At 50.3% G+C, this 25,822-nt stretch overlaps 4 protein-coding genes and 1 non-coding gene across 6 annotated transcripts; 2 read left to right on the top strand and 3 right to left on the bottom strand.

The window, feature by feature from the left end:
- Positions 1 to 3,624: 3,624 nt before the first annotated feature.
- On the top strand, positions 3,625 to 7,702 carry LOC112875790 (heat stress transcription factor A-9-like). Of its 2 annotated transcripts, none has more exons than XR_003225215.1 (4): positions 3,625 to 4,185; positions 5,267 to 6,204; positions 6,775 to 6,833; positions 7,383 to 7,702. XR_003225215.1 is itself a non-coding variant. In XM_025939762.1 (4 exons), exons 1-3 carry the CDS (start codon positions 3,862 to 3,864, stop codon positions 6,795 to 6,797), a joined length of 1,269 nt encoding a protein of 422 aa, XP_025795547.1. In that variant the 5' UTR covers positions 3,627 to 3,861; the 3' UTR covers positions 6,798 to 6,833; positions 7,383 to 7,702. The 2 variants fall into 2 exon arrangements, 1 of the variants encoding a protein (XP_025795547.1); XM_025939762.1 differs by having other exon boundaries at positions 3,627 to 4,185; positions 5,267 to 6,188.
- A 224-nt stretch (positions 7,703 to 7,926) lies between these two features.
- On the top strand, positions 7,927 to 7,997 carry TRNAG-CCC. The gene has a single exon. It is a non-coding gene; the product is annotated as a tRNA-Gly (tRNA).
- A 2,055-nt stretch (positions 7,998 to 10,052) lies between these two features.
- LOC112873073 (mitogen-activated protein kinase kinase 9-like) lies at positions 10,053 to 11,314 on the bottom strand. Its single transcript, XM_025936102.1, has one exon. It carries the CDS (start codon positions 11,312 to 11,314, stop codon positions 10,304 to 10,306), a length of 1,011 nt encoding a protein of 336 aa, XP_025791887.1. The 3' UTR covers positions 10,053 to 10,303.
- A 4,666-nt stretch (positions 11,315 to 15,980) lies between these two features.
- Positions 15,981 to 21,006, bottom strand: LOC112876155 (cyclin-SDS-like). Its single transcript, XM_025940204.1, has 7 exons — positions 19,711 to 21,006; positions 19,412 to 19,582; positions 18,253 to 18,419; positions 17,309 to 17,437; positions 17,047 to 17,227; positions 16,796 to 16,840; positions 15,981 to 16,650 (listed from the first exon to the last, which is right to left on the bottom strand). The coding sequence occupies exons 1-7, from the start codon at positions 20,359 to 20,361 to the stop codon at positions 16,615 to 16,617; spliced, it is 1,380 nt and encodes a 459-aa protein (XP_025795989.1). The 5' UTR covers positions 20,362 to 21,006; the 3' UTR covers positions 15,981 to 16,614.
- A 199-nt stretch (positions 21,007 to 21,205) lies between these two features.
- Positions 21,206 to 23,211, bottom strand: LOC112875800 (pentatricopeptide repeat-containing protein At5g47360). Its single transcript, XM_025939775.1, has one exon. The coding sequence runs from the start codon at positions 23,155 to 23,157 to the stop codon at positions 21,736 to 21,738; it is 1,422 nt and encodes a 473-aa protein (XP_025795560.1). The 5' UTR covers positions 23,158 to 23,211; the 3' UTR covers positions 21,206 to 21,735.
- Between the last annotated feature and the right edge of the window lie 2,611 nt (positions 23,212 to 25,822).

Raw genomic sequence — 25,822 nt, 5'->3', positions numbered from 1 at the left:
GCATTTCAGGACGATTAGGACTCGCGCAGATGCGTCTGGATAAGATCAACAGCATCTTGTACTGCTGCTTTTGTGATGACTTTTGATATTTTTCCAGCCGGAGCATCCTTAAATGATGTGCCGATCGTTGCTTATAGTGTCAGTTTCAGGGCCAAGCAAGAAGCAGCCGTGCAATCTGGTCCCTTTTCTTGATGGGCGCTTGTCGGGCACAACGCCGTGGGCTTTTGATCTCCACTGTTGGATGGATCTGGCAGGCACAGTTATCGCCGTACACTAATGCCTCCGGGCTAATCCGCTGCCTGATGCGTTTAACCGCCGCATTAACGGTAAACATCAGCAACCAAACAGCTAAGCGCGTGACAACGATACGGCAGTGCACTTGTTTTTTCCTCGCAATGTTTTGCGGTGGCGTTTCCAATGTCGTCGTATCCTGAGTTGGAGAGTGTATCGGAGAACTCATTTCTGAATTCGGATCGAGCTCTGGTGGCTTCATGCTGAAGCAATAACCCGTCCAAGGGAGGGTTGTTAATGTGGGCGAGATTCAATGAATCTGTGACGGTGATGGCAATGCTCCACCGATTGAAAAGGAAAACGATTAAGAAACTAAGCACCACGGGGCAGTCTTTGGCCACTGGGCTTTGCTTTTAGTAATAGCACGATTTGGATAAGCAGCAAGGGGAAGTTGGAGCTCCTCGATGCTGATCTGCTTTTGTTTATTGTCGCTGGTGATAGTGGACAGGTAAACCACTGTTGTCATTATTGGGAATCCGGGCATCACTGTGCTACATGGCCCCACAGCAGAAACATTGTGATGGCATCCTTCACTTTTGGAACTTTGACGCAGAGCTCACTCTGCCCATGAGCACATGAGAGGCCATGACGATGCAATCAATCTGCCATATGAGCCTAAATCTTAAGTTTCTCTTAAGTCTTGAACCATCTTAAGTTTTTCTCTTAAAAAGATAGAAATTACGGAAAGGGAGAACTCCATTTACGTATTCAACGTGTCAAATTACATTCCACAGTTAAAAAAAACTCCAATACTCAGTGGAGCCGTCGTTACGGAAGGAAAGCATTTGACAGGCTAGTGAATTCTGGTCCAGGTGCTGGAGAAAAACAGAAGATTTCTGGCCTCGCCGGCTACACCTGGAGTTTGATGGCGATATGCATAGGTGAGCACGTACGTTTCCAAGGAGTTCGCTACATAATTTAAGTAGCAAGCAACAAGTATTGACAACATCACTTGGATTGTACGGCGTCTGGTTTGACTAGTAGATGTTTTTCTGTGGGCAAGTTTTGACTGAAATGTTTTCTTAGGTTGCATGTGCGCGCGCGCGCGCACACACACTCTCCTACCTACAAAGCACTAGGTTCCAAATTTTCAGTATTTTACAAAGGCAAACCGGCGATCAAAAATCCTGCTTGCAACAGTAGGTTTTGGTCGATTAAAGCCCGTAGATTTTTACAAGTATAGTAGCCTCCTGCCCTGATCATGCAATACAGTATATGTGATGCGAGATGACGAGGCAAAAGTGCCAGCCCGTAGGTCAAAAGGCGGGCAACTAACCCGACTGGAATTTTGCAACCACGGAGAACGAGGATCGCTGAAAGTGGCACGAGCTCCTTTCGGTGTCGTCCGTCAGACCAATAGTCTAGGGGTTTCAGACACGGCGGCCAGTGGCCACTGCCTACAGAAATACCACGCCTTTCGGTAGTCGCTCGCTCGTGCGGTTCTCGTCGACGCCGCAGCACGCTTTTGCCACCGAGCAAATCATTCGTTCGGAGCATAGTGGGGTTCAGCTCGGGCCTCCCCTTTTCCTCGCCTTCGATTGCCGCGAGGGACGACGCCATGAGCAGAGCCGAGCTCGTCAACGTTGTTTAAGACCGGATCGCGAGAAGTCGAGAGCACACCGGCCGCGACGCCGTCGTCGCATCTCAGATTCCGGGCGATTACCAGGCGGCGCCGTGCGCCGTACGCTTTTTTTTTTAGTGTACGCGTCAGCTACCTGGCGCGCTGGATCTGGTTCGTTAGTTAGGCCACCGTCTTGATTAAACCCTAGAAATGCATTAGACTTCCAGGCTCCAGCACCGGGCTATCGGTGCGGGGTCGTGGACGATGACGATGAGTGGTGATGCGGGTTTTGGGAGATGCCCGTGGCCCCATATGCAGGGACACGGAGCCGTGGCCTGGCCGGCGCGGTCAGCTCGCACTACCGCGGCGGAACGGCGCATTCGCGTTGCATCTTCCAGGTCGACATCCAACCAGCCAGTTGTCTGCAAGCATCCACGGCGCACGTCCAAAAAGTGTCACCAGAAACTTCACCAGATTCCTCCAGATGATGGCTGCCGCAGCTCTCGTGGAATTTCAGGAGCTGCGTGTTCGTGAGGGGAAAAAAGTTTGTTTGCAGCGTGGTCGTCGGGCCGTTGGGATCTGCAGTAGAACCGGCACCCCGCTTCATCATGGGTATCCGATAAGGACAAGCGCCCAGGCCACCACGCATAGTTTATGAGCCTGATTGCAACTTGCAAGATGCTCCAATCCCAACAGCGGGGTAGCACGATGGTGAAAATTCCATGTGCTCGCATGTGGCCCCAAGGGCGAAAGCAGCGATAAGAAATTGTTGGGAGTACTGCTGTGTGTACTGTACTACTGTACAAGCACACCAACATTGGGGGATTTGGGGTCGAGCAGATAACGAAGATCCAAGACTCCACACGGGCTTGTGGGCAGCGAATGAAGTTCGGCCCGTACATAACTACAGAGAAAGCAGGTCTATGGGTTCATTTTAGCTTCCACTGGGCCCAATTAGAGCGCACACATCGGCGAAAAATTTTCTACCGGCCTGGGTCGCTGCGATCAGCTCGGTGGGTAGTAGGCCGGCCTAGTTTAGCAGTGTCGTGTATACGTTCGGCCTAGTTGAGTCCAGGTTGAAGAGGGCAGCTCGCTCGTGAGAACGCGAGGAGGTTGCACGGATTCTGCACTGACCCACCGGTCGGTAGGACACTGGAGACTCGAGCTCGGCGACGAAGAACGGGAAGAAAGCGCGTCGCTCCTCGACACGGTCGTGTCGAGCCAACTTCAACCTTGCGATGACGTCGTCAACGACGACATATACCGCCTTGTCTCCGTTGAGGTACTGCTGGATTCAGTGGAATTTGTCTCCTGGGACCACACGTCAGAGACGTGACGGCTGCGGCGGTTCTGCTTCGGCGCTTCCTACCAAGCAGCTTCCTGCTCGGCCGGTCGGCCCACGGCTTCTCAACTTGCCTCCTGGGACCCCCCCTACCACTGATCAAATCCTTCAGCTTTGCTCAACGTGTCATTGCCCAAGAGTCAAGTAAAGAATTCCGAACGACATCCCACGCGCGACACAGGCACTGACGGTCCTGTCCCACACGAGACACGGCCCCACCAAATACGGGAAAGTACGCGGCACTGCTACCACGGTGCGACACCGCCGTTCGCCATCACAGTCACCGACATATATGACCCACCAGATTTCGGACCCACAAGTCAGTAGGTTGGCCAGGAAAAACGTACCGTAAAGTATTGCCCGGCCACGCGCCTTTCGTGATCCAACCAAATAAATATCCCCTTCCACATTTTCCTTTCTTATCGCAGAAGGCGAAGGCGAACGAAACCCCCCCTTCCCTTCCCCTCCCCTCCCCTCCCGTTCCCGTACAGTTCATCAAAGAAATCTGAAAACCAACCAACCGACCCAACCAAAATACCCTCGCCGCCTCGCCCCTGTCCCGTCCCTTCTTGTCGCGCGGTCGCCTCAATCTCGAAGCCTCCAACGCCGCCGCTCATTCCCGAAGCCTCCAGCCAAAAATCCTAGGGTTCTCGCATCGTCCGTCGCCATGGGCTCGAAGAAGCGGTCGCCCCAGCGTCCCGCCTCCCCAGCCGGCGGCGAGGTCGCCGGCGATGTCGGCGCCCCACTGGCGGGTAAGGCCCCACCGGCGGCGGCCCCGGTGGGGGTGGTGCCGAAGCCTCCGGACGTGGCGCCGTTCCTGACCAAGGTCTACGACATGGTCTCCGACCCGGCGACCGACGCGGTCATCTCCTGGGCGGCTGGCGGCGGCAGCTTCGTGATCTGGGACTCGCACGCCTTTGAGCGGGACCTGCTGCCGCGGCACTTCAAGCACAACCACTTCACCAGCTTCATACGCCAGCTCAACACCTATGTAAGTTTCCCTAATCTTTGTTTCCAATTTACATGTGTGGCCATGTTTGTTGCAGGTGCGCGAAATCGATGCTGTTTTCTGCTGACTAGTGCGATTGGTGGTTGACACTAGGTTCTACAATATTGTGCTTATTGCGGGTAGCTAGTTCTTCGGTTTCAAATCTGCAATTGCTTGTTTGGAGTAGCTTCTGACCACAAATATGCACAATCTCCTTGGGTTGCTAGTAGCTTCAGCTATCTTCATGTCATTTTGGTATATTCTGTTGCTTTGCTCAGTTTGGTTCTTCTTGTATTGAGATTATATGACTTATTCTGGTTATCCCATTTTGGAGATGGTTCTGGCTGGACTTCCCGAACGAAACTGAACTGTTGAAATGGGTTGGGGGTGATATGCTGATACTCAAATATATATTTGCCTTTCATCTCATTTGCTCAATAAGAGCATCAGCGCATAAAACACACGGCATTGGGGGTTATTTTCTCTCCTTTACCATTGTAAATCTGTGCACCTGACCAAGTGAATATAATTGGCTTCTAGAGCTATGTTGATCTTGTTCCCTTTATTAGCAGGGAAAGAATGTTTTCTGACATTTGGTAATTTTTCATAATTATATTCGATTGAATCACCTCTGGTACTTCACAACCATAGAAAGGATGCTGTCTTACTACTTACCTGTATCCTAGCCTGATGCTTTACTCGATGATGCCCTTGCTAATATTTTGCTGAATCATACTGTATGCTTGCACTGAAATGGTCTTAGTATACCATTTTTTTCTATGATTGTTGTAAATTTTTTATCCAGCTCCATGTTGCTTGATGCACTGATTTGTGCAAGTCTAGTGTTTCTCTTGTGATACTGTGTTTGCTTCTTCTGTCTCCACATATTTACATAAACTTGCTCATGAAGATTGCACCATATATTGTAAATAGAAATAGAAGCATTACTATATTATATTATGTTTAAAAACCCTCTGCACAAAATTAGCTATTATTTTGTCTTGATGTTCTCTGTGTTGTGTGTTCATGTTGAATATTAAGTTTTTAATCAGGTGGATTTAATAATGTTCTATTTCATAACCAGGGATTTCATAAAGTTGATCCTGATAGATGGGAATGGGCCAATGAAGGTTTTGTTAAGGACCAAAAACATCTTCTGAAGACCATCAAGAGAAAGAAGAAATCTGCTCAGGATGCGACTAGTGATCTGCAGCCGGCACCTGTCAAAACTGCACCTGGCACTGAAAATATCGAAATTGGAAAATATGGAGGTCTTGAAAAGGAGGTTGAAACCCTTAAGAGGGACAAAGCCCTTCTAATGCAGCAGCTAGTAGATCTCAGGCAGTACCAGCAATCATCTAGCCTTGAAGTGCAGAATTTAATTCAACGCCTACATGTGATGGAACAAAACCAGCAGCAGATGATGGCACTTTTGGCAATAGTTGTCCAGAATCCAAATTTCCTCAATCAGCTGGTGCAGCAACAGCGCAGGAGTAATTGGTGGAATGATGATGGGAGCAGGAAAAGGAGATTCCGTGCTCTGGAACAAGGTCATGTGGCTGATCAGGAGACTTCTGTTGCTGGCGCACAAATTATTCAGTACCATCCTCCCATTCCTGAAACCTCCAATCAAGTAATAAGAGTAAATGGAGCTTTTTCTCCAACTACTGCGCAGCCAGTTTCAAGCCCTGAAACTGCCATGCCCATGGATGTAGAAACAACTTCTAACAGTGTGGATCCTCTGGCTTCAACTGGGGACCTTTTGCCTAACACCTCTGCTCTATCTGGCTGGGATGATATGTTTCTTGGTTGCGAAATAGAAGACATACTTCCATCAGAGCAGGACTTTCAGATGGGAGAACAACAGAACTCTCAAGTGGAGCCTCCGTTGACTGTTGAAGATTACACTGAGTATCCTGTTTTTCATACTTCACAATTAGAGCAGGAGCAGCAGCTGCAGGACTGTCAGATGGAAGCACAACAGGGCCACAAAAATCTTCAATATGGTATCCACTAATTGCCGTAAGCTTGTCTCATGCTTACCTTTTGTTCTACAAGACATGCATATGTTATTTCTTTTATTTAACCGTGGAACTGCTATGCCCAAGTGCCCATGTTTGGACTTTGGAGGCTAAGGCCGAACTATGCATTTGATGTGCACAAGTACATGCCTGTCTATTAAAAGTTGTGCTGGGTTTTGCGAAAACGGAACACCTTCCGCGTCACATTTCTGTTTTTTGTTTGCTGCTTGCTAGAATGTTCATGCTGACCCTTTCTTTATCTTGGAAGAAACAATGCGCAACAAGCAGAGCAATTACTTCTATTTGACTAAATCTGCCGCAGGGTCATTTTTTTAGAAGTTAATAGTTGCAGGAGAACAGAAAAAAAAGAATTGTGCAATATTCAATTTTCTCCATGCAAACTATCTGGCGAGTCTTTGAATTACACGAAATTGTTTCCATTTTAATCGATGCCATGCAAATTCTGATTTGAAAGCTATTCATTTGTTGTATTTGTTATAATCCTATTTTGTTTATTCTTTTCTTGGTCTGTTCTATCCAGTTCTAACAAATTTAGACACTCTTGTTTCAGCTGACATCATAACCGAAGCATGAGTGATAGTCAAGGAGCCCATCATTCAGTGACATTAGGTGGGTAGAGATGCTTTACCATAAGAACTCTTCTACACTTCGTTCTGTTTATGAACTTTACTATGAGTTTGCAGAATCAAACATAATACAGCATCACTGGCACTATACAATAGGGCTTTCTTTCAGAATCTGAAGTCAGTACTCGCTGATTTTCTTCCTATATCATAATTATAGCTGCTATGTGACTCTCCTCTAATCTCTCAGCCTTTATCCTCTGTGGCATCAAATGCATGTTGATATGGGTATCTTCACTTTTGTATATCCAATGCTATATGCAGAATCTTCTCATTTAGCTTTTGCAGGAACGTATGCCTTTCTTTGATGCTGACTAAATAAGCTTAATTAATTTCTAAAACACAATGAAAGTGATTGAGCATTTCTTGTAACTACATAGAAACCCTAGAAACTATGAAAACTGCCCAGAAAACAGTTTATTTTCTTTCTCCTATTTCTTTCCTGAAATGTATTTGCCTTCTTGTTGAACTCAGTGGTTTCTCTGGCATTGTTGTAATGCTGTTCCTGTTACTGATATGGTTTCAATTTCTGCAGATTTGTGATGGACGGAGTCTTCGAACCCAGTGTGTTCCACCAGGTGGCTACCATTGACAACCTGAAGACGTTTGAAGTGCTCAGGATTCAGTATACTAAGTAATAATACACTAAAAAAAGACAGTAACACATGTTGACTATAGAATTTTTATTTTCCTTGTCCGCGCGTTCAAGGTTATAGGACAGGGATTTTGTTTTTGCCCCAACTTTCTTTGTCCTAGCTACATGTATAACGCAAGGTAGCATCCATCATCTGTTGTATATACTGTTGTATTGGATTTATACATGAAGAGCAATTTTGTATACGTTATTTTAGTATACGACGAGTCTTCATAGGTCCTTACTCCTGTCCCAGTCCTGTTGTATACGGGGAGCATTACAGGCTTGCAGCCGCTGTTCAGGTCTTAAGATATCATGTTCGCTGCTCTGCTAAGGTCTCTTTCGGGGAACGCTTAACTGGTAAATTTTAGCTGGAAGGGCTGGGCCCGGGTTTGTGATATGGCCATGCTCCAAAACTTTTGACAAAAACCTATCCATCAATCAAGCGCATCTGGTGTAGTGGTATCATAGTACCCTCCCACGGTACTGACCGGGGTTCGATTCCCCGGATGCGCAGTTCTATATTTTTTTCCCAACAACATATTCTGCGCCAAGCAGCAATCTGTACAGCCGTGCTCGTCCTGACGGGCTGAGCACAGGGGTCTGGTCTGTTTCGACGTCTCTTTCGGGCTTCCGCAGCGACGACGGGCAGGCCTTTCGGCCCAGCACGCCTAGCCGAGCGAGCGAGGTTGAGGCTTGAGAGCCCTCCCAGAGCCTTTGAAATCGAAAGGAGTGCGCAACCGCGCAAGAGATCAGAGCGCCAGCGTGACAGCAACGGGTGAGCTGAGCAGTGACTTCACCCGTTATTGTCGTAATCAAGCCCTACTTATCGTCACTGCCAACGACTCCAGTGGCCCAGCAGTGCCACACCGGTGCTAATCGCGCCTATTTCTTTAAACAACCCCATCACATCTGATGGATTTCGGATTGGATCTACATCTCCTCCAGCCATCCATTGAAACTCGAAAACCAGACGAAGACACGTCATCTCGGGCCACTAGAGAATCTACAGTCCGGAAGAAGTACGGCGAACTGTTAACGGAAAAAAATCTACCACCACCCGGGGTATGTTTTTCCACGCCTGCGATGCTTCGCCCGTCCACGGTGTCGTACCGCATCGGCTGGTGCTACGGCGGAGGAAGAGGAAACATGCAGGTGCCGAGCCGCCCGTGCGACACCGGATCCGCTTCCGCGAAGCACCCAACCACCCCAAAACCTCCGCCGGGCGCCCGCCCCTGCCCGTGGCCTGCCTGCACGGGCAGATCCGCAGATCCTCGCTTCGCGGAACGATACGAGCACGCAGGTATCCGTAACCGCCCACTGCAGCCCGCACCTGAAGCCGTCACGTGGTTTCCTCTCCCGACCCTGGCTCCCCCCAGCTCCCGGGCCGAACCATCTCCGATGATTCCACTTCCACCGGCGGTTCCGGCCCGTCCGGCGGCGCGGGTCAGGGCCGCGACAAACAGCGGCCGGCCTGTCGCGGCGGCCGCCACGAGCTGCTCCGGAGTCCAGACCATAATTGCATAAATATCCAGTATCCACCTTGACAAAACGGCGACCCTGGCTGCCTGCAGTGGCGAATCGTACGTGCCTTCCCGACTGCTGTTCGCTTCGGCCGTGTCAGATCTCGAGGACGACGACGCAGAGCGTGGCCGGTTGGAGACCGGAGACGGGAGGGTCTGGTGTCGGCCCGGGTGTGCGTGTGCGCTTGAGCTTGGAATTTGCTACTGCCTCGAAGGAAAAATGCTGGAGATGATGAGGATTTTTCTTCTAATACATTTGTGGACCCTAGAGCCGATGCCGAACTTTGGTCAGAAGCAAGCAAAGCAAAGGGGTGCGGTGAGGATCCCACCAGGGGATTAAGCTTACAGGGGATGCGTAGGTGCATAACATAGCACCTCCACTTTTGTACATGTTCTAGAATCTAGAGTCATCAAGGGGAGATGATGCATCATCTGCACGCTTCTACCAGATGGAATGAGTACTGACAATGAGACAATTATGTGCCCGCGGCCGACCTACTAATGTTGTGTGATGTCCTTGATCGGTCGGTCGAACGAAGTTGTCAGCACAGCCTCTTTTTGTTTGCTTGCTTGCTTCTTCTGAGAGCAGTACACCCCCTTTTCTGTTCTTCACGTTTTGGTATAGCCATTGCTCGCGAATTTGTGGTGGCCCAGCCATCGCAACAGTTTTGTAGCAGTACTCTGCCACATGACATTATGAAACGTTCCAGAAATGATGGCGCCCAAATGCAACCACCCCAACAGAAAAGTAACGCATAGCGCCACTCATGCGTATGCTAGATGTCAATCATTATTCGTTAAACTGAACTACTCGATACACTTTACAGATGAGAACACAGCTAATCTTTTTCTTTCAACAATATTTGCAAACTAATGACCTAGTTTTCAGGTGCAGTGCCCTTAATTTTCGATTGCTGACACGACTACTACAACAGCCATACTAAACATGCTTAGATTTGTTCATGCTGCCGTAAAATCTCCTAAGCATCTCATCGAACATTCGAACGGATGGATTAACATTTCATCGAGCAACGTCGTTCGAAGAATCTGAATCGCACAAATTTCGGCACATTTTTGCTAGATCCGAACGAATTTGGCCCTTGCGATTTGCGAAATGAACTCAAACAACGAACGAATGATTGGGGTCCAGAAAACCGATCAAAAAATTGCATAAGAAAAGCAAGAAAACGCCACCTATGACAGGTTATTCGTCCACGTGGCGAAGCTCTTATGTACACATCGGCTCGTCCCTAGATCTCCTACTAGTGAATTAATTAACCGGCCCGGCTGGCACTTGAGCTACAGGTCGCCCTGCTCCGCCTCCGCGACCAGCGCGGCGAGCACCTGCTGCGCGCCGGCCGCGTCCCGCTCGGCGACGAATGGGTGCTCCAGCAGCTCGGCCACGGACGCGCGCTGCCCGGCCTTCTTCTCCAGGCACCGCGCCACGAAGTCCCGGAACTCCTCCGACGCCGCGGCCGGCGGCTCCGGCGCCTCGCCGAAGCATATGGCGCACATGAGCGCGGCCCAGTCCGGGCGCTGGCCCTCGGGCAGGAGCGGGAAGTGGCCCAGGTACAGCTCCAGGATGGCTACCCCGAGGCTCCACACGTCGGCGGCGTAGGGATCGTAGTCGCCCGAGTACGCCTCCGGGTCGAACCGCTCCGGCGACATGTACGCCGCCGTGCCGACGTAGGACGCGCAGGGGTCGAGCCGCCGGCGCAGCACCTTGCCCGCGCCGAAGTCGGCGATCTTGACCTCGCCGCCGGCGCCCACGAGCAGGTTCGACGGCTTCAGGTCGCGGTGCACGACGCGGAGCGCGTGCAGCGCGGCGAGCCCGAGGAGCGCCTGCCGCGCGACGGCGGCGATGGGGTGCTCCGCCATCGGGCGGCCCAGCCGGCGGAGCAGGCCCGCGAGGGAGCCCCCGGGCATGAGCTCCAGCGCCAGCGCCGCGGGCGCCTCCCCCGCGGCGGCCGCCGACGCCGACGGGATCACCGCGTGGAGGCGCACGACGTGGGGCGCGTCCGCGGCGAGCTTGAGTATCTCGGCCTCGCGCGTCGCGGAGGGGTCCCCGTCCGCGAAGAGCTTGAGCGCGAACGGCTGCGCGGAGCGGCGGTGGCGCACCTTGTAGACGGTGCCGCCGTTGCCGTGCCCGAGGACGGAGATCCTCTCGTAGTCCGAGAGGCGGGCCTCGGAGGCGGAGGTGGACGGCGCAGTGGCGGCGGCGGGCTGCGGCTGCGGTGGCAGGCGCAGAGCGAAGTGGTCGAGCGGGAGGGTGAGGTGCGGCAGCTGGCGGCGCTGGCGGACGAGAGCCATGGGTTTGTTGCTTGGAAGGGGCGAGGACTGAGGAGTAGGAGCTCCCGAGAGAGATGGGTGAGGTGAAGAGGGGAGGCAAGCACGAGACGAGAGGGAGGCTGTATATATGGAGCAGGAGTGGAAGACGGGCGGGTGAGAGTGGAATGCGGTTGGAGCACCGGCGGGTGAGTTGTTTCGGTTGCATCTCCACCTCTCCTGCATGTGTGCCCATCATCTGCCGCGCCGTGCTGTGCGTCCCCTGCCCGCAATCTGCGTCATGTCACTTGCGCGCCAACCGTGCTATGCATGCTTAGTCATTTCTCCTACCCCACTTGAATATCTCATTTCGAAAATTCATAAAAAGCAGCATTTCGTAAGACATAGATTTCCCAGAACACTACTAGATGTTAGTAGAGTATAATAGAGTTGTTTTTTTTCAAATAAATTTGTAAGGGACATCCTTCCTTTTTGCAGAGCGAAGCAATTTACATGCCCCACCTCATGTAAAATGAATCCAGTACATTATTGAGACCAAATGGTTTCGAACGTGTTTTGTTTCTATTTCTTGAAAAAGATACATCACTGTAATTATCAAAGAAAATTGAGGCGCCGTGGCCTGGCTACCTGGTCCTTTCAAGGTAAATTAGCATAACCTAAGACAATTTAGAGTTCTGGACCAGGGAGGTCACATGTTCAGAAACGTTCGGAAGCAAATTTCCAGCTCGACCGATGTTTCTACTGAGGACGACAACATTTTCTCACGAAAATGCACACCTCCGGGTTTACAAAATCTATGCTCCAGCGGAGCAATTTAGGTACTTGTAGCACCGCACTGCATTCCCGGTTCGGTGTTTTGTCCTTGAGCTGAATTTGGAATTTCGCTCCCAAGTCGCGAAGCACGTGCCATATTGTCACGTCCCAGGAACTAACGACCTTGTTCCGTAATCATCACGCGAGCCAGGATTAGGCCGCTCCCGCGCCGGCCAGCCGCCGACGCCCTCCGTTTCTTTCCATCTTCCAGGCTCCGTCCCGTCCCGCCCGGTCCGGTCCATTCCAGGCGGCCGTCACGAGCCGGCCGGATCAGCGCTGCGCTGCCGTCTCCGCAGGTGAGCGTGGCGCCGAGGCGCCGGCGGTGAGCGCACCCGGGTAGCTCCGCCCATTAAAAAACAGGACGGGATCGCGGGGGAGGAAGAAAACGTGGGGAGGGAGGTGGAGCGAAGGCGTGCGGTGAAACTGGCAACGGTGGCAGGAAGACGGGAAGAACTTTCTAACGCCACGTTGGGTTGGGGAGCTTGGGATGGGGGGCGCGCTGGGGTCGCCGTCGGGGCCCGCGCGGGGGCGCCTAGTGGTGGCTCCGCGACGGCGACGGCGACGCGCGGGCGGGGCGGGTGAGTCACCGAGCGCGAGCGCGAGCGCGGCTTCGTCTGGATCTGGCGCGGCACGCACGCTTCCTCCCATTGGTGTCGCGTGGCGCTGTGCCGTCGCTCCCACCCAAACAGCGAAGCGTTCCGTGTCTTGTTTTTTTTGGCCCTCCTCCGGCTGCTTTGCTGCCACAGGGGCGCTGGGCAAGTGGGCTGTTTGTCCTGTACTTGAACCGGCAAGTTGCGAGCTGGAAATGGACGCGCCGATAGATTTTTGTTCGTCTGAGATCCGAATCGGAGGATGCAGGAATGCAGGTAAGACGAGCAGGGTTGTTACTTGTTAGTGGCAGTGAGGGTGATTTTTGGATTAGAATTCCCTTTCGTGCAGGGAAAATTCTGTAATTCAGTACATGGAAAGGCTCCTCGCTCTGTCATCTAGCACTTGCGATAAACCTTTCTGAACCCTTATTTTGGTCTCCCGGGTAGCTGAACTTTCATCAAATTGCAAAACGGGATTTAGCTCAGCATGCGTCGCGGAGACAGCGATGCCTGATCGATTTCAGAACTTTCTATCCTTTATGCAGCAGAGGCCTTCAAGGATCAGCTTTTCTATCAGACCTAAACGGCCAGGTGAGTCTTTCCCAAAGATCTTGTACCTACAACTTTCTCCCTAAGCGTGTGTTCGTTTCCTACCCTCTAAATTTTAGACCCATCACATCAAACAGAATCTTGTCATTTAGAAGTATTAAATAAAGTCTAATTACAAAACTTTTTACACAGATGGATGCTAATTCGCGAGACAAATTTAATGAGCCTAATTAATCCATAATTTGCCACAATGATGCTACAGTAGTCATCCGCTAATCATGGACTAATATACCTCATTAGATTCGTCTCGTGAATTAGCCCTAGGGTTCTGCAATTAGTTTTGTAATTAAATTTTATTTAATACTTCTAAATGACAAGATTCTCTTTGATGTGACCCCTCTAAACTTTAGACCCCAGGAAACGAACACACCCTAAGTAATATAGAAAAAATGCTAATTTATAGTAGTTTATTCCCGCCTGGATTCTGAAGCATCATCCAGCGCGACCCTGCAAAGCAATCTTCTCCGTATATACGTTTCTTTTCTAAAAAAAACTGTCACTATCAGCTCCCCCTTCTTCCATCGCCAGCGGCAACCATAAACAAAAAAACCCATGACGCACGCCTCGTTCGTGATAAGATACACGTCCCCGTCCGTCCCGGTTTTATTTTGCGCGCGACCTGTCACGTCACTTGTCCCCGTCTCGCTCGGCGTTTTGCGCAGGAATTTTTAAAAAACTGACACCCTGCCAAGCGACCGGACCGGAAAACCCGAGCCGGAGGCCAGGTACCACTAGCACACTACTACACGTGACGGAATGGAACCGGCCCGCACGGGGACAGGCGAGGCGGGCGGAGCGCGGATCCTTCCCGCCCCCGCTCTTCTCAGCTTCTTCCGCAACCGCCAGTTCCTGCCGCCTTCCGCTCGGCCGGCGGCGGCCTCCCCCTCCGGCTTCCTCGTGCGGCGCCCACCTGCGCGCTACCTAGCCAGCCTAGCCGGCTGGTGCTTCAATTCGGTGCACACAGGTGCCAGTGGTCACTGCTGTGTTGGTTCGGTAGGTGCACGTCAGATGGCACTAGCAACACCAAAAATGTTTGCATCGTGCCGTCTGAGTTAATGCGCGGTGCATAGCAAACCTTTTTGCAATGCGAAAATTTCACTTGCATGTTTCGAACATGGTGCTAGCAGCTAGCATGTGCTGACCATTGGTACTAGCTTTCTCAGCTCAGGCAAACAAATTGGGGTGTTGGCCGATGTAACGTCATTAACATTGTGACATTAGATTTGGTGAATATTATTAATTTTGGAGGTTACTTGAACTAGCAGCCGCCGAGGCCTGTAAAGGGGATCCCAATCCAACCATATAAAATGGGTGTTTTTGGTTGTTTATGGGGTTAGGTATACGATTACCAAATTCACGAACTAATAATTAAACAACGTACGAAATGGAGTCTGAATTTGTCAGATTGCGGCGTTTGTACTCGAAGAATCTCGCCCGTTTCGCTGGACGCGGTCCGCCGCCAAGACATGGAGGACGAGGAAGTCCTGTGCGCACGAAGCTCTCTACGAATCTAGCTACATTCTTCTGTTATCTGCGGTTCCTTGTTTAATCATAACCATTTTTAAGTCCTCCCTAATCATCTTTAAAAAATAGTAGCTCGTATACCTGTAAGTCCTTAACCCATTTGTGCCCCGTTTGCCTTTCTCGCCGCTCCAAAACAGAACAATCGATTTCTTGCGGTTACACGCAGCACTAATTATTCGTACTACCTCATGAGAACTCAGATGTCATGCAATGATGTGAACAGTGACACGCCGCCACTAGTATTTATGGGAGCAACTTTATCGCTGCTACGGGTGACAGGGAAATTGAGGCGATCGTGGCAAGAGAGAGCGATTTCCCTTTTTCCTTTGGATCATATATCAAAAAAATTAAATTGCAAGCGCTCCATCTACAGATGATGCTGCCACAGCGGTGGTTGGCTAGCTTAATTACGTGTCATATTCGTCGTGTTGCTACTGAAAAGATCAGAGGCTGCCGACTACACTGTTGCGGTTTTAACTTTGGATGTAGACGGCCAGCTGGTTATCAAGCACTAGTGGAATGCGGAATGCCCAATGCTTGCACACGGGAGCTCAGGCTGAGCAGTGCGCTGCTACAGTGTGTGTGTGCAGTGCACACACATCTAGTGCAGTGAAGTGCCGTAGAAGTCGTGGCAGAGCCACTCATCCATCCGCTATCTGCTTTCACCACTTTTTCCCCCAACGTGGCGACAACCAACCCTAACTTACTCGGCACGAGAAGGCAGACTGCTTCAGTGCTTCCCCCAAACCGCAAGTGGGGCGAGAGGGGAGATGCACGCTAACGCCTCTGGTCCTTTTTGAGTTTGAGCACCCCAGCTATCCGGGGTATATGCATGAACGCACAGCTGATGGAATGGAATGATGGCAGAAAATGGCACGCCTCCGGCCCTCCCTTTCGTTTTCCTCATTTAAGGCGTGCAGGTGCAAGATAGGAGCTCCCTCGACCCCTACCAGGCTTACCCTATACCTAGCCTTAAAAGGTAGAGCCGCAGCTGGGTCCCCCGTCAGCAGCCCCCACACGTGAAAGTGAAACCGATCGCTTCCTTCCAAAGCCGGACTGATTCGTGATAGGTCAGCGACCCGGAGCCGGAAAGCTTGCCGCTGCTGCTAGTACCACTCGATGAATTGAGGAAAGATGGTTAGATAAGAGCCGGACTGATTCGGGATACGGTGTGGATCCGAGTGTGCAGGCTTGTGTTGCTATCCGAACGTGCAGCAGCTGCAGTTAGCTGAAACTTTATGAGTTGAAATCTCCAGTCTGCCAGACAAGCTGACAGATCTGAGGACAGGCGTTTTGTTCACCCCAGAAACCGGATACGGGAGCATCTTCCAGGATCACAAGATCACGCCCCGATCCGCACGCAGGCAACAAGTTTTCAGTCTTACATCAGGTATCAACAAGACCCTTTTCTAAAGCAAAAATTATCAACAAGACACTGTTTAGAAAATTGCATCAGCCGGTGAGTACAACAGAGCAGCCTTACTTGTCCATAAAACAGCGAAGAAATGATGTAAAGATATACAGCGCAATACGGCAGTTCAGTAGTCCCTAAAGGCCGACAGCTAAATACCTCCTAGCCAGAGTCTCGTAATCACAGGCTACCTTATGCTGCCTTGCCTTTTATCTTATCTACCATACAGGGCAAACTAATGGCATGTACAGAATGATCTGTCAATGCTAAGATTCACGTATGGCCTAGACATTCCCATACCTGATCGGTTGTACTGTGTTATATGTAACTGGGAGTCAGCAAACATGTGGATCAATGTCATCATTTTGGAGTTATGGTTATAGCGAAGCGTAGTTGATCAGCCAATCTAGGCTCTGCATGAAAGAACATTGAACAGGTAGTGAAAATTAGGTGTCGTAGCGTGACAAAAGTCGATATTTGCCTATAGCTGCAAACTGTAATGAACATGGTTCATGAAGCCCGGTATTTTTTATATATAAAAAAAGAGGAGAAATGCACCATTAGGCATTCAGGCAGATCGTCATCCTGCGTCCTCATGTGAGTCTGCATAAATGTAAAGAGCTACTCGTTAGGCATTTCCAGTCTAGCTAGAATCAGAACATGTAAATTTGGAGTCGGTATGTGTTTAGAAGCTAACTGAAGAGAGGTTCTGAAAGTTACAGTTCATCCTTGACTTATGTTACTGAGTTCTAAACAATTACAAGTGTACCAGCAATTTATAGCTAGAAATGGAGGAATTGGGTGTTCACCTCCATGACTAAATGGCATGAGGACTCATTGTCTGTGGCAAGGCAAGCAAGGGCTACCATAGCGGCTGCCACAGTTGAGGGCCAGAAGGAGAGCTGCTTATGGTTCAGAAGTGAGAGCAAGGACAGGTATTTTGCCAGCTCTGCTACCCTGTCATCTGCTTTTGCAGCCTTCAGATAGAACCTGCAAATTTCGAACAGAATGGTGTTAGCCTCTCCTTTTTGTTCAGCTGATATAGACAAGAAAGCAGGAAATTCGTGGTACCAGAGGAAATGGTCAGTCGTTGTGACAAAACACTTAAAGTTGAGGACCTCCTGAACCAACCACTCCATGGCAACAACATCACTCCGGCTGTAAATATTCATACCAACTTTAAATGTCTTCTGAAGGACGCTGAAAATAATCAAGCAACCACATTACTGTTGCACATCAATCTTAACAGATAAATAATCGAAAACAGGTTATGATCAGGAGACAAACTCATAGGATACATTTCAGGGCAATTTCAGCTAAAGAGATGCCTGAGCGTTGTCTTACAAATGCAAAATGCAGGAATGCAAGCCATATATCAAAAGATATTATCAAATAAACTAAAAAATGCCAACTAGTATGCTCAATTCTTTTACTATCAGGAAACTAAGGAACTTCTGAAATGCTCACCTTGTGAACATTTCTAAATGCAAGCTACAGAGTGCTAGTATCAAAATGGACAAATAAAAGATGAAAGTGACATGAAAACCATTGTCACACGCTAATATGATTCAGATTCATAACATGATTAAACAGTGAAATAGTTTAACTGAATCGAACCCAAGCCATATTTCTGCGAGGTAGTGATGCAACTGGTAAAAGAGACACAGTTATGACCTTGCAGCATTTATTCGAAATCTGAGGGAATGTCCAGCACCAATGCATGGTTAAAGGAGGAGCTAATTTGGAGTGCTAAGTCAATTAATTATGCACCAGTTGCTTCTGAATGTTAATGGTGTAGTTAATTATGCATCAGTTGCTGCTGAATGTCAATGATGTATATATCAAACTAGGCAATCTGACAATACAGGATCACCAACTTTGGTCAGTAGTTATTATACCGAAATAGAGCATGGAAGGGAGTTAGCTGTCTACTTAGGATTCACCAAATATGCAGAATAGCATAGCTTAAAACCAGACATAAAAATTAAAATATGTAATACAAGGGAGAACATTACCAATTGTACGGCTGGTTCTCTTCTATGCGGGTGGCCAGGGTGATGCAGGCAATACCCAGCAACTGCAGATTTCTCAGACCCTTCATGTATCCTTGTGTCAAGAAGCGGTCCATCAGTCCAATGCCCATGAACACGGTCACTGGCTGCAACTTCATGAGATGCGAATGCTGCCATTACAAGGGAAAGAGTCATTCTTCACAACTGAACTTCAATTTTGGAACAAACTAAGAAATGAAGGAGCATGAAATGTTCATGTCATGTTTTTGAGTAGTGACACAGTAGTAGAGTGCATGGAAAACATCTGTAATGATTAATTTCAAGAAACCTTCAGATGGGAAATGGTGATGGCAATGTTTTCAGGAGTTCTCCGAATCTCAAACAAATACCAAATGCATAAAAAATGTTCAAATTTGTGGGGACGCATATGCAATAAAGGGCATATTCAGAGTTACAGATAGACAATTGCATTTAGAGAGCGTAGGTTCAGCTATCCTAATTGCTACAATATGTAATCCCAGACATGGAAGCAATATGCCAATGAAATGGCGTTCCAGATGCCAAATGGGAACTGCAGAGAATTTTTTTGTGCAACTCAACCAGTTGTTTCTCTCTTCCTCTTCAAACAGCCCATGTTAGACATAGCTGATCTCTGGGACCAGGACGATTTGGTTGCAAAAATGAGTGATCAACTGCGTCAGTACAATCATGACTACTCACTGATAAAAAGCTACAAGGACACCACTGAACCCTGATATCTCAATAGTGTCGCCATTTTCAAATCCACTCATCAACTAGTGCTAAACTAACAAACTTTTAGATAGTAGATAATTTCGCCAGCACAAAATACGAAAGGGAACCAGATGTGCTGCCTCAGCACAATAATCATTAATTAAAAAAACGTTCACACCAGAGAACAGCTCCTTACGCAATTATGCAGTTACGGTGCTTGCTGAACACTGGAAACAAATTCTAGACCATTGAGTCTGACAACAAACCAATTAACCAACAGAGGATCTAGAGTCGTATGCCACCAATACAATGCAGTCATAAGCCTGTATAGCTCCTACCAGTGCAACAAATCTGGTCACATCCGATGCTTAACCTGAGGTGTACTGTTGATCGCACCGTACGCGCACAGCAGAGTGTAGTATACACTGACCTCGATGATCCAGTTCACCATGACGACACGTTGCTCCACGACCAGAAGGCCGTCGCTGCCGGGCATGGAGCCGTACACCTCAGTGTAGTCGCGCGCAACCGCCTCGCGCCGCTCGCGCCGCCGGAACCGCTCGTAGCTCTCCTCATCGTCCAAGTCCTCAAACCGCCTCCCCTGACACAAGCATTCCCATCACAATTCACAACAATTACCAACTTAACAGATCGATTACAGCACTGAACAATGCAGTCAAATCCAATTCCCAACAAATTTTGACAGAAATCGCGTGGAAACCCGCTCACCGTCAGGAGATCGAGAGCGGCATTGTTGACGGCGCGCGCTTCGGGGTGCACACAGGGGACGAACTGCTTGGCGAAGTCGAGGAAGAGGGAGAAGGTCGCGGAGGGCGCGGCGTCGCCGCCGTCGTCTTCGGTCAAGGGGAAGCTGATCAGGGGGCTGAGGGAGTACTCGGCGCAGCGGCAAGGTCCGCTGAGCACCTCCTCATCCTCCTCGGGCTCCGACGGGGTCAGCTCCTCGAACGCCGAGGAGTACTCTGTCGCCTCGGCGGTGTCGGCGAGCTGCTCCGGGCAGGCGAGGTCGGACTCGAGCACGGAGTCCAGGCACGACGACTCGGAGGCCTCGACCTCGGCGGGGCACGCCCTCGCGCCGCCGATCACCTCCGAGCACTCCGAGCCGGCCGGCCGCGCCTCGTCCGCATCCTGGTGCCGAGGCCTCTTCTCCGGGCGCTGGTACTCGGCGAGGGAGGTGGAGGAGGCGGAGATCACCTCGCTGTAGAAGCAGGAGGACGCCGAGGTGGACGACTCGGTGGGCCACTTCCCCGCCGCCGCCGCAGTCGCGGCCTGATCGAGGAGCAGCGGAGCCGCCCCTCTCCGCCGGCGGAAGGGGTTGGAGCGGGGCCTCGTGGGCACCGGCACGAGCAGGGTGAGAGGCATTGTGTGATCCGTGTGTGCGCGTGCCCCCGGGGTTGTGCGTGTGTTGTGCTACTTGCTACGGCTAGATGTTGCCGTGTTTGCCTTGATTATATAGCTCCGACCTGCCGCTGCCTGTGTGGAGACCACTGAGACTTGGGGAAGGGGAAGGGGAGATCAACGATGAACGCCCAGCCCGAAAAGCAATTCGAATTTAAATCCTGAACGGTGATGGACGGGTGTGCTTCACTGGTCCCACCTGCAGCCAGAGTAGATTGACAGCGTGCCGGCGACTTGCGATTGCCAGAACAACGGCCGTGTCAGCCTCCGTTGGGAATGTCCGGGGCTGTTGCAGACTGAGCAAACGCCAGTTGTCTCGGACTGTCACTGTCATGCCGTGATTTACTTTGCTGCGATGTGTGATCTGCTGCTTGATTCGGGGTGGCAAGAGGTACGCGACTTTTCTCTCAGCTGCTGTCGAAGTTCTCCTGAACTCCATTTTCAGAGTTCAATGGCTCACTGCGGTCCCAGCAGCAAATCCCAGCAACTAGTCAGATTTCGGTTGCAAATCAGAATGGTCCCTGATTCCTGAACTTGAAGAATGCTAGTGTCTGCAGTCTGCATTAGGGTTATGTGAAAACAATCTCACTCGACCGCTGCCTCCAGCGCCCACCCACCTGCAAATGCAATGTCAGATTTGACCGCGGTTTTGTTTGCTTGTCCTTCTTAGTTGGATTTCTTTCACACCGACAAGAGCAGAATGTCAGATTTGACGGACACCAAAATTTTCAACTAAATGTTCCTAAAAAGCAATGTGGGCAAACCTTGTTTGCAGGTGCAGGTTGAATACAAACAAATTGGAAGAAAATGAGAAAGTAAATTCTCTTTTCAGTTCCTTCAGATGAGGGGACAACAAAAACTGAGAGTAACTCGAAAACGTTACAGCATGTCAGAGTAGGTGCTTATGGGCACGTATCATGTAAAATGACTTCAGCACCGTTGTACATAACTTCCTAGGATTACAGCACATGAAACATATCTAAAATGTTCGACTGACAGGCACGGCACTTGTCCAAGCATGTCATCAGCCTGGGAGACAAGGTGATGTACCTGAGAAGTGATCAAAATGGTAGTTTACATGACGCCAAGTGTCTTCTGGATCTGCATCATGTTCTTCAGCAAATTTATACAAAAGAAGCAAGTAGTTCAGTGGCACTTCGGTTGAATTCTGTTCCATGCTTTATTCAACAACAGTAAACTTTTGACTGCACTAAGCCATTTGGCTAAATCAGTTCTCAGGCAAATTCCCAACAAAGCGGTGAAGCACTATTCTTGGCACACCCCATGACTAACCACGACGTGCTTCATGCACGAGGGTTGTGCAGAATCGCGCATTGCTTAAAATGACAACCCTCCAGGGCACTGTTTCAATCCTAATAAATGAGATGCTAGCTCCTCATCACCATATTGCTTCAGTAACTCCACTAAACGTTCAGCACAAGATGCTTCTATGTGGATCTCTCTCTCGACAACCTTCCTCCCCAATGCTGATGCCTCATGGAGATGCCCTTCCTCACACAGACCAAGCAACAGAGTTCCATACACATTGGAGTCACACAGCACACCGTTCTCCTCCATCATTCCCAACCAGTGGTAAGCATCCAACGACCTCTTCCTTACACAGAGCTCCCTCACCATCGAACTGCCAGCAAGCGGGGACAACTGCACCCCTTTCTTCATCATCCTCTGCGCCAATCCTTCAGCTTCAGCTGTCATGCCAACCCTCCACAAGCAAATAAGTAGAACATTGTAGCACTGCTCACTCGACATGCCCCGATCACCAACCACACGCTCGACCACATTATATGTATCGGCCACCCTCTGCTCCGTGCAGACACCTTCGAGGAGTGTCTGCACAAAAACCCGGTTTGGCGTCACCCCTCTACCTGCCATCCTATCCAGCACGCCAAGCGCCTCTGCCACCCTCCCCTTCCCAAAGAGGCATTTCACCAAACATGTATAGGTCACCACGTTGGGTGCACAATTTGCACCCAACCCACTGCCCTCCATCTCCTCGATCAACCTCACCGCACCATCCAAGTTCCCGAAATTGTACATACCATCGAGCATCGCGGTGTAAACCACAGCATTGGGCACGCACCCGAACTCCGGCATTTTGTCGATCAGCCGGTGGGCGCTCTCGAAATTCCCAGCGGACGCCAGCTTATGCACCGCGGTCACGATCACGGGCACGGTCGGAGAGGCGCCGGACCCGGACATGATCTCAAGCACGGCGGAGACATCAGCGGCAGAGCCCGCCGCGCGGAGGGCGTGGTGGAAGCAGGCGGCGTCGGGGACGAGGCCGAAGGACCGCATGTGGCGCAGGACGGCGAGGGAGGCGGGGAAGAGACCGGCGTGAGTCGAGAGGTTGAGTAGGAGGGCGTAGTGTTGGAGTGGAAGGGGCTGTGGGGAGGAGGAGAGGAGGAGCGGTACAGATGAGGAGAGGTCGGGGAGAGAGGTGGCGAGTGAGGAGAGAGCATGCGGGGAGGGTTGAGGCGTGGAGGCGGTCAGGCGCCATAGGAGGAAGCGAAGGGAGAGAAGCGGGGAGGGGAGCCGCGAGAGGAGGCGGGGCAGTGTGCGGAGAGGGAAGGCGTCGGAGGGGGACGGGAAGGCGCTGGAGAGCGCGTGCGGGAGCGGAGTGGAGGACGGCGGCGGCGGGTTGAGGACGTCAAGCAGTGCAGCGAGTTTGGGGTGCTCCCGGTGGGGCGGGCGGGTGGAGAGGCGGCGGCGGAGGAGGAGCGGCGACGCGCATGGTGGCATTTGGCGGTGGTTTCGGACGGAGATGGCGGAGAATGGGGGAGCGCCTCATCCGCGTCTGTGTAGGCTGGCTGCCTAGATCGAGAAGAGGCCCAAAGGGAAATACATCATCCATCATCGACGTCGGAGGTCCCACCACACAGCCACACTCCCACTACAGCCCATGCGCGCGTGAATCAGACCCACGTAGGACCATTGGTCGGGTGATATCAGCCCAGCAGTGTGGCGGGTTTCCAAAAAAAAAAAACAGTGGGGGAGGTCTCATATTGTTTCTTTCTTTCTTATTACCATTTTCCCTTTATAATATTTGTTCATTATTTTTACGGGATCCCGTACCTTCCAACATTGAAAGGTCTAATTCATTTTCTAAATTTTTAGATTTTAGACGTTGGTTGTACTGCGCAGGTCACAAAAGCTTCCATAGCGGATCTAGAATTTTAATTTAGGGTACGCCGAGCACACTCCAAGATACAATTCAATAGGAAACTATAGGATTTACCGACAATTTTTCTATACACAATACAAAACAACTAAAAATATTATCATATATTTAGAAGGTCTCGCAATATTTTAAAATTGCTCAATTAAGTCTGAAACAAGCATAAATTACAATATGAATAGTTTGAACATATTAAGTCTAAAATATGTATAAAAGAACCTTACACATCTTGGATTTGCGCCATGGAGTCAGTTAGTCAGGCTCAGGCTCTGTATAATCGACATGTGCACGTGCAACTGTGCATCCATCCATCATAATTCACAAATCGATCATATGATAATAATTAATATCTCGACCACACACGATCCTTAGCTAGCTAGCTGGTGAGGACCACCCTCTTCCCCCCCTCCTCCTCCCCTCATCCCCCGCACCCAACCATGCTTCCCCACCTCCTCTGTCGTCCCTTCTAGCTCGAGTGCCACTAGATCCGCCACCACTGTCACTGTTTCGCCTCCCTCTCCCCGCCACCGGCCCTACCCAACTAGCCTCTTCCACCACCTGACCGCCAGCGCCATCACCACCGGTCTAACTGCCCTCAACTCACCGCCGCCGTCGACCATGAAATCTCCCAAACCTAGAAATCCCAAAACCTTAACCGGAACCCCTCCTTCACCTCCGCCCGTCCACCGCTATTAGCTGCTGCTCCACCCACCTCCCACCGGAGTTAGAAGAGGTCGCCGTAGGAGGTGCAGCGCCGCCCATCGTTGGAGCCTCCATGTTTTTTTACTTCTTCCTTCCTTTCCTTTGTTACCCCCCCCCCCCCCCCCAAACACACACACACATCTTTCCTTTTCTAGCAGCAATGTTTCTTACATGTGCAGAAATTCCCAAATTTAGGGCTTAAATGGAGAGGCCTCTCAGTTACAGCACTTCGTTTTCTTTTCCTTCCACCCGATGATGCAGGCAACCAATCTTCCATTTTGTTTGCCCCCTTTGCTCGACACACAAGCACCTTGAGGTGCTTGACTCAACAAACCAAATTCCTGAAACGGTCATCATAGCTAGGTACTACACGCCTTCTTTTAGGAATCAATCATCAGATGTTTGTTTAGCCCACATTTTACTCGAACTTAATCCGGTAGTGTGTGTGTGTGGGGGGGGGGGGGGGGTCAGTGGTGGTGTCTGTTGTGTGTGTGTGTGTGTGTGTTGTGTTGTGTGTGTGGTTTTGTCAAACACCCGGTTTTTGCTGACGTCTACCATGCACGACCGTCACCCCTGCGATGCGAGCACTGCGAACACGAGACGGGAGCACCAACGCCTGCTCGAGATCTATCGGCACTCGCGGGCACAACTGCAGTGTGGCACGCTCCACCTTACAGCTTTGTGTGCCTGTTACGTGTGTGGTAAAAGTGTAACGGCTCCGGGATTCCGTCCACAAAATACGGTGCGGCCCGGGGGAGAGGTGCGTGTTCTGCCTCGACTGCTACGAGGTGACATGCCCGCATTGCAGCCACGACAAGCCCGGCCGTCGCCTCCTCAAGGTCCGGCGCTATGTCTACCGCTCCGCCGTCCTCGTCAGCGACATGCAGACCCTGGGCGTTGACGTGTCAAATGTAAAGGTATACATATGAATGTTATCCAAATTCATTTTAAACTTTTTCCATCACGACTTATTTATAAATTAGCTGGTCAACACAGCACATCTAGACACCATACCTAGCTAGCTAGCGACACCACATACTACGTGTGCGTATCATAGGATCGTGGAATAAGGACGACATGATGATCAAGTTTAAAGATGTTTAGCTCTTATTATTGGATTACTCGATGTATGGGGTTTTCCAATTTACTTTCGTGCTTGCAGCATTACACCATTAATGCACGAAAGGTGCTGCATCTGAGGCCCATGAAGAGGTCCAAGCTCTTTAGGCCTCCAGCGGGGACACCTCGCTGCAAGACTTGCCAGTGCTTTCTCCAAGGTGACAAGAGAAAAGGCTACGACTAATGCTCATTTGTTTGCCAGGTTCGCTAGCTCCTCTTGCCTATGACTGTATGCCATCGTCGACATCGTCATATATAGACTTATTAGACTTTTTTTTTCAAGCTATGACTCCAGATGTTTTAAGCATGCTGCTTGTCACATCGTAGCTCACATTAAAGGAATCATAAGCAGATGATGTTTAGTTTTCACCTTCTCGTTTGAAAAACAAGCAAGGTGTGTTCAAGGAT

Source organism: Panicum hallii, chromosome 9 (assembly GCF_002211085.1).
Source record: "Panicum hallii strain FIL2 chromosome 9, PHallii_v3.1, whole genome shotgun sequence".
Classification (NCBI taxonomy): Eukaryota; Viridiplantae; Streptophyta; class Magnoliopsida; order Poales; family Poaceae; genus Panicum; species Panicum hallii.
Note: the sequence above shows the minus strand (reverse complement) of the source record. Positions and strands in the feature narration are given on the sequence as shown.